The 7,769-nt window shown below is 42.7% G+C and overlaps 1 protein-coding gene across 1 annotated transcript; it reads right to left on the bottom strand.

Moving 5' to 3' along the window:
• Positions 1-1,845: 1,845 nt before the first annotated feature.
• dhh (desert hedgehog signaling molecule) lies at positions 1,846-6,097 on the bottom strand. Its single transcript, XM_028409243.1, has 3 exons — positions 5,124-6,097; positions 3,189-3,450; positions 1,846-3,082 (listed from the first exon to the last, which is right to left on the bottom strand). The coding sequence occupies exons 1-3, from the start codon at positions 5,430-5,432 to the stop codon at positions 2,259-2,261; spliced, it is 1,395 nt and encodes a 464-aa protein (XP_028265044.1). The 5' UTR covers positions 5,433-6,097; the 3' UTR covers positions 1,846-2,258.
• Positions 6,098-7,769: the final 1,672 nt, after the last annotated feature.

The raw sequence follows: 7,769 nt of genomic DNA, 5'->3' as shown, positions 1-7,769 counted from the left end.
GCGAAGGCTGGAGGCAGCACATGAAGTGAAGTCAGATGTCGTTGGGATGATCCGGTGAACTTACAGAAAATTAGGTAACCGTCTGTCCCGTTGTGAGAAGGTTGCAGGTTTAATCCACAGCAGTGTATCTCCTGTCATGCCTTACAGCAATTCACTCCACTGTCACATTTAAGTAGCTTACCTGGACTCAAAGACTCAAAGAAGTCCAGAAAATCATTACATGTTTCAGATGTGAATTTATTGTATGGCGTTTTAGTTCACTGCTTACAGATGGACACACAGTACTAAACATTGAAAGCATTGTGTTCTTCTGTCAGGCCGTGAACATGTACCTGCTACAGAGAGATAGTCAGCAGCTGACCCTGCTGTCAAACATGCATTTGTATAGGAATCTAAAATATGCTCAAGGCTCAAATGAGTCCACTGAGGAGAAACAAGGTAAACATTATTTTCAAAGCACCTCTTAAAAAGTGAAAAGGTTTTGGTTGTAACTGACTTAACCCTTACATACTAATATACACCCATTAAATATGTAACAATGCCAAAACACTGTCTTAAAAGAGAATTGTTGCTGAATGCAGATTTTTTTTATTTTCCAAAGCCATGAACCCTTTTAGCTGAAGCACCCCTCCCACCGAACATTATCGTATAATAATATATATATGTATATATAATTTGAGCCTGAAGAAATTGTTTTCTGTAACAAACTGTAATGTTTGAGTTTTCAATGCCTAAATGTGGGGTGTGCATGCTTTCATTTTGAAAATAAGTTATTACTGCCCCCCCCCCCCCCCCTACCCCCCTGACAGGATTAGTTTACTCCCCATTCAGCTTTAGTAAGATTAGATTAGATTTTGGGGGGGCTGAGACTGGTTAGTAGTTAGTAGCTGATTGGCTGATGTATGAAAACAGAGGGAGGTATTAGGACACGGGCCTTCTCCTATTGGCAGGTTAGGGAAGCGGGTGCTTTTCCCATCTGCCTCCTGTATCTCAAGGATAATCCCCTGGAATACCTTCACAGATGTTAACAACAAAGCATAAACTGGAGGAGGAGAATGGATCAATGTGTAGTGTTATTAAACATTTTAGAGGCAGTGCAAGATATTTGTAGCAAATATTAAATTAAAATTATTTTTTTTCTATTGAAGTTCTGATAACACACCATGGTTTAATCCATATATATATTTGTGTGGGTGCTAAAGCATCCTTGGACAGAATGATTAATTATTATAAATGGATGCTGACCAATAGACAGCTACTACCTTGATGGTATTAAAGATCAAATCAAGGCTTGTTAAATTAGTATTTTATTCATATTAAATGAATGAAGCGTTTTAGAAAGTGAAGCAGAACAAATTAATTTCTACCACTAGGTGGTGTATAACCCCATCTCTTAATAAAGACTTCATTATAAACCTCTGAACAGCTGTTTAACTTGAAAGATGCTCAATAGTAGAAGATAAGTTGCATTTGGAGCAAGTGAAAGTTACTCTGCAGCAGAATTTGGTTTACCATACATGCATGGATGGGATGCAACAAACAGAAATGTGTAAAGAACATGTAACAGATGCATGTGACCCAATAATAAAACTCTTAAAACTTGAAGTAGTCCTTCGAATGAGAAAGTCAATGTGGTTTCACAGCAAATATTAAGTACTGTCTGGGCTTTTTATTAACCCCGTCAGCCTGTTAGACTGGATTTTAACAGACGTAAAGCTTAGAAAATTAATTAAAATAAATAAATAAATGCACAATATTTGTCAAACCTTTTTATGATAAATTAGCTTAATACAAAAACATACCACATGTCTAAAGACAAAGTACTGTTGCTTTATAAAATTTTAATATGTTTATGATACAACATGTGAAAGCATACAAAACAAGTAGTGAAATTATTATAATAAAAAGTATCATTTATATATTATGATTCAAAAAGTACAAAAATAAAGATTTTTATTGTTCCCATTAGAATAATATATATTCTTACAAATATATATATATATATGAAATAACAGATGTACAAATAGACTATAATACAGTCATTGTGATATTACCATTTTTGATATTACCCTGCACACCCATATGTTACAATGTGTAATATTTGTTTGTTAGCACATATATCATTGCATATTAGGAAATGACAAAAAAACTAGGAAGCAAACCGTTCCAGTGTTTTAATTTATTTAGGAAAAGCCAAATGGATTTTAATGTAACGCGACAAAGTTGCAGTGAGACATGTGTCTTATCAGTTTAGACTTTTATGGATGAAATAAGCTGGAGTCTAAAAATATACGTCCGAAGCAGTAGAGAAATCTAGCATACCAGTGCACTCCTGAAATCTGTCTTTGTAAGGAGTGCTCCTCTTTAACCTCCATCCTCAGGGGTTCACTCAGATTGTCTTGTTTGTTTAAAATGCCATTATTTACATATAAACCTGCTTCTTTGTCCTTTGAAGCCAAAGTGCTGAAATACATGTGAGTCTTAGTGCAAGTTGTCTGACTGTCAGCGTTCTGCCGGTCTGTCTCTGTGTCACTCAGAAGTAGGTGTTTGAATGTGAAGAGGAATCGCAGCGGTCCGAATGCCCAGTGTGCGAGCCCGTGGTCCTCCACCAGCGCGTAGCTGGATGCCAGCACTCCATTAACAAACAAGGTCCCAGCTTCTGTCAAGGGTGCATACACTCCCACACTTTCCGCTACTGAAACTGAGATAATTTGAGATGGACGGACTTGACCCTGTGCTGTATGAATGAGAACACAGTCTCCGGTTTTGGCTTTGCTAGCAAACTGAGCCTGGTACTGACTGCTGTCAGCACCGCAATCAAGGGCTAGGAAGACCAAGTGGTGTGGAGTAAGGGCCAATCTATGGCCGTCTTCTGTCTCCAGAGACAGAAACGTAGACAAGCTTTCTTGGTCATGATGCAGAAATAAGAGAACGTGGCTGTACACAACTTGACCTGTCCCAGACAAGGCCATGACTCTGTCCCCAGGAACCAGTGAAGACAGAGTCTTCTGCATCCCTCCAGCAACAGTCACCTGGGCCCAGCCAGGGAAACAGCCACCTTTTTCCACAGCAACCGAGTGATCTGCAGAAGAATCAACAGAAAAACCCAAGATGACATACACAGATTCTGTTCCTTTTTTCATATACCATAAAAGTGATGCAATGTGGCACAGTTAGCAGAAACTTACCAGCTTTTACTGAGCAGTGGATGTGATATCTGGACTCATAGTGAACCCAGTCAAAGCCTGCCTCCACCGCCAGCTGGGCCAAAAGACCATACTTCTCCGTTTGTCTGTCATCAGTGGTTATGTCCACTGCCCGGCCTTCATAGTGCAGAGACCCAGCACGGTGGTGACCATCCTCATCCCAGGCCTCCGTCACACGCAAGTGCACCCCCGGCCACTGGTTCATCACTGCAATAGCCAGCCTGTTCAAACAGTCCTTACATCGCTGGAGACAGAAAGGGACAGAGAGAGGGTCAGCTGAGAGCAGTGGTAACTAATAAACGGGCTACAGTACATATACAGGGAGTACTGTGAGTCTACACTGACTGAGTTCAGTGCAACTTAGTGGAAAGTCATTCGTATGTTCCGACACTGTCTCCCAGGTAGTGATTGTTTGTCGGCTGGCATCCAATCTACCAGCAGCCCTCCTCTCTGCTCTGCTAAAGGCCATCTCAACCTTGCTCAAACAATCAGAGTACAAGAACAAATCTACTGTAGCCAGTTTGGCACATTCCTTGGCCTTTTCAACAGGGTGACAGAATAATCAAGGCCATTCTCTGCCTTTCCAGATTGTTCCAGGCTTCAGTTTCACAGTTTCACCCCTGAGACATTTGATCAAATATGTGCACAGTGACTTTTAACACCCCCGTGGGCCATAATGTTACAGACTGTGTCAGCATTGTCGCAAAATAACAAGCTGAAAAATGATGATGTCGGCATATGAGGTGATGCACTCATTATTATCTTCTGAATTTGCTCGTGACCTGTGATGTGGCAGGGTTTGTGGCCTTTGTAATGAATTAAATAAAGCTTATTTTGCAGCTTATTTTGCAGCTGTTTTTTTTTAAAGGAGGAAACAGTGGGAGCCAAAGTTGGGTGAGAAAAAAAGCAGAGTAGCAGAGAGGTTGGGGACAAAAGAGAGAGGGCAGAGGGGAAGAATGTATGGGCATGGACTTGGGAATGTGACAGCGAGAGTGAGAAAGACAGAGGGACAGAAAACAAACTGGGTACATTTCTCTCGCAATTCCATTGAAGAGAGGCGTTTCATTGTCACAACTACAATAGTCGCTTTTCCAACGGTGCCATTACTTCAGCAGGCGGGAATTTTGTATAGGCGACCCCTCTGAGTCTCCAAATGATGCACAAAGAGCGTCTTTCACATCTGGGCAAAAAAAGGGGCACATACACACATTGAAATGGGTATCAGGAGGGCACACATATACCAACCACAAACTTTTCTTCAAGGATTCACATCCTAAACAATCACAGAAGAACAAACAAAGAAATGCCTCATGTTCATATTTGGAAGAAAAAGTTTCAAAGTTGTTCATCTTGCCGCCTGGATTTTAAATACGTTGGACTGCTGATGGCCTTTTCACATGTAAACAATCAGGAATTCAAGCTGTAGTGCCCTGCCTGAGATATTTGTACTGGTAGGCACACTGAGAACCTGCCATAGGAATCGTTTTATTCCCAATAACAAAGACTTTGGTTAAAGATTAAAAGGAAGTGTTCCTGTACATGAACCAAAGGGCAGTGTTGAATTACATCCTGATCTTCTTATCTTTAAAAAAAGCAGGAGGGAAGGTTTAGTTAAAACTAACACAGACTGTGTTGAACATTTGTTTGTCAGGCAAGGGCAGGTGAAGTGTAACGTACAGCAAACAATGACTGAGATTGTCTGATTTGATTGGAAGGTGGCGTGCTGCAGAGCTGCAGCCTGCAAGCTGTAAACAGGTGTCTGCCTTCCTTTCTGTAAATGTAGCAGAACAACCATCTAACAGAGGAGTTGTTTAAAAAAGGATCAGTCGGGATCCCTCTGCAGATGATCGATCACCCGAGTTAATGAAAATGCATCACCATGTACAATCAAATAAGGCAGCTACACACCAGGCTCACCTTAGTCATGAAGCGATCTGCGTTGGTGTTCTCCTCATCTTTGAAGACAATGTCTGGGTTGTAGTTGCACACAAGTTCATTGAAGCGCTCAGAGTTGCGTGTGATCTTGCCTTCTGCTCTCCCACTGGCCCCGAGGTTGTTTTCTGAGAAGTTGGGGAAAAACTGCTTGTAGTGCATGGCTGTGAGTTTCCTGGGCCTGGACCGGATGCCATACCCAGGGCCCGGTCCACATCCCTGGACCAGCCATATGCAAGTCCACAGGGCAAGCAGGCTGAGCTGTGCCAGGCGGGCCCACCAGGACTGCTTCATTGAGGAGAGTTTAGGCTCCCAGGAGTCAGTGGCTCAAAGTGATAGCCCCAGTTCCAGGTGTGTGACAGCAAGTGAGTGCAGGTCAGATCTTGGTCCATTCCAAATCATGGATAATTAGTAGTGATATGTTTAATCACTGAGGGTACTTCTCAGAAAATGCAGAAAAAATAGTAAAATGCAAATATTCTGAAAGTGTTCTGATGATTTCAAAAGCAACCCAGAGGGATGATCTGATTGGCTGCAGGTTGCTATTTCTTACGTTTGTTATTCAAACAGTTGTAACAGGTTTGTGAACAAGCTCTCTTGTGAAGTGAAGGTCATCTTCACACGTCCTCCAGAGGAACCTGTCCTGACGCAGGTGTATTTTGTGAGGTTTCTGCTCACTTACCGCTTCTTTCTTCACGCACTTCTCCTGTCGACACACACAAAACTGACGCACAGCGACGTCTGGAATCCCTGAGGACGCTCCTGTGGCGCTCACATCCTCTTTGTACAATCCAATAAGGCTCGCGTTGATACACTTTTTTTTTTCTTCCTTCTCTGCGTTTTCCACCGTCTTCTGTCGCGTTGCAGCGCTCCTGGCCACCTTGCGCCAGCCATTGGGTCTTATTAGCGTCCGGACAAGATTGCCCTCCCTTCCTCTGCGCGCTCCCACCGCGACAGCACACGCCTCCAACCCAAGCATACAAAGAACATGTGATTAGCCTACTTATGTTAAGACAAGACCCCAACCCCCTCCTCCTCATTAAATATTTCAGGATGATTAAAATATAACTTTTCCACAGTGAACTGCAAAGTTAAAGCAAACAAATCACCTCTCATTTTTCATGTTATTGTTGAAATTATGAGTCATTTAGTTCAAGTCTGTTTGTTCATCCCAGCCATCAGGGATCCTCTCTGCTTGTGTTATTAATAGACTAAAGTTGAGGGTGAGGACCTAAGAGGGAGCACAAGCCTTGACACCCCTGACTAAGACTTACAATGCTGCCTTCCTGTGTTTGGGGAGCCAGCCTGACCCCCCTGAACCCACTGCACCCAAGACCTTTTTCACTGGGAACACCCACCCGCCACAAAATCAACTTATTATTTTTATCCATCTCAGAACAATACCTGGGACAACCATAAAAATGTGTCAGATAAAGACCAAAAGGGGAGCAAAAAAAAAGATTGCAGACTAAAAGGTCAAAGTGTGTCACCATCCTATCTCCAGCTTCCTGGAACCCACGGGGACTCAATGCATCATGGCCAGGTTTAGCATTTCACTCCTCTCACAACATAGCTGCTCAGTGTGTTTACATAGTTTTGTGTTAGTGTGTGCAATAGTTTGCTCCGATTGAAGATGAAGCGCTAAACATTTTCCCTCATGTAGTGATGGAGCACGGGTCACTGAGCTCCACACTGACCATGGAAAGGCATCCTTGTTAGTGAAGTTTTCAGATGATCCCAGGATGTTATAGGGAGGGGTGCCAAGGCGAAGCTTCATCTTCCTGTCCTTATGATAAACATGGAGGGAAGGCTCAAGTCTGGCCCAAACTGCACAGATGAGAGATATCAGCCTTCATAACAAATGCAGGGAATGATTCAATCAAACAAAAAAAAAGAAAAGTAACAAACACTTCATATCTACAATTACACACACCAATGTTTCTCCTCAAAGCTACACAAGAAAAAAGGATTTCCATCAAACATGAAAGGGAAAGGAAGGAAGCAAACATCTGTGGGTTGGAGATGGAAATAAAGTCATTATTATTAGTTTTTTATTTTGGTGCCCCCATCCTCCGGCCTCCCCCCCCCCTAGCTCTTTCTGGCTCTTAGCATTTAACTCCCCCATTTCAGGATGGGAGTACATGGCTGGGTGAATGGTTTGGTTTCCTGCAAAGCCACAGCACAGAAAACGAGATCTTTCCTGCTTGGGTTAGCCTACCCCGCTTTGTTCTTTCCAAAGAAGGCAAAGTGTTTGCACCTGAGCTGGTGGACGAATGCAGCACGTATCCTTCAAGTACAGTTATACTGTCACTGAGTTCCAGAAGAATAATAATCACAGAGTTGCGCGTGATCTAGCCTTCTTAAAATGATACATTTATTGTTAAATAAAGGTTGCTGGCTCTGACATTTCAAGTGTTTGTCTTGTCTCTTCAGGCTGAATAGACACTCAGCAAGATCCACTTCCTCAGATGGAGGCCGTTGGAAGGGTTAGGGGGAAAGGAAAGTCAAGGAACTGACACCTAACCAGCTCCCTCCCTTCTCTCAACGCATACATGGCATCCTTTTTCTCTGCCCGCCACAACACCGCCCATTCTACTGTCTCTCACCGTGTTATCAGTGCAGGAAGAGGCA

Source organism: Parambassis ranga, chromosome 7 (genome assembly GCF_900634625.1).
Source record: "Parambassis ranga chromosome 7, fParRan2.1, whole genome shotgun sequence".
NCBI lineage: Eukaryota > Metazoa > Chordata > Actinopteri > Ambassidae > Parambassis > Parambassis ranga.
This window is presented reverse-complemented; position numbering and strand designations above follow the sequence as displayed.

What these genes read in the sequence shown, in the direction of transcription:
- dhh (XM_028409243.1), bottom strand. Translation starts at nt 5,432, where the DNA reads ATGAAGCAGTCCTGGTGGGCCCGCCTGGCACAGCTCAGCCTGCTTGCC. An exon ending in CAGATCGCTTCATGACTAAG is followed by an intron (nt 3,451 to 5,123) that starts GTGAGCCTGGTG and finishes TTCTGTCTCCAG; the next exon opens with CGATGTAAGGACTGTTTGAA. An exon ending in CCACTGCTCAGTAAAAGCTG is followed by an intron (nt 3,083 to 3,188) that starts GTAAGTTTCTGC and finishes ATTCTTCTGCAG; the next exon opens with ATCACTCGGTTGCTGTGGAA.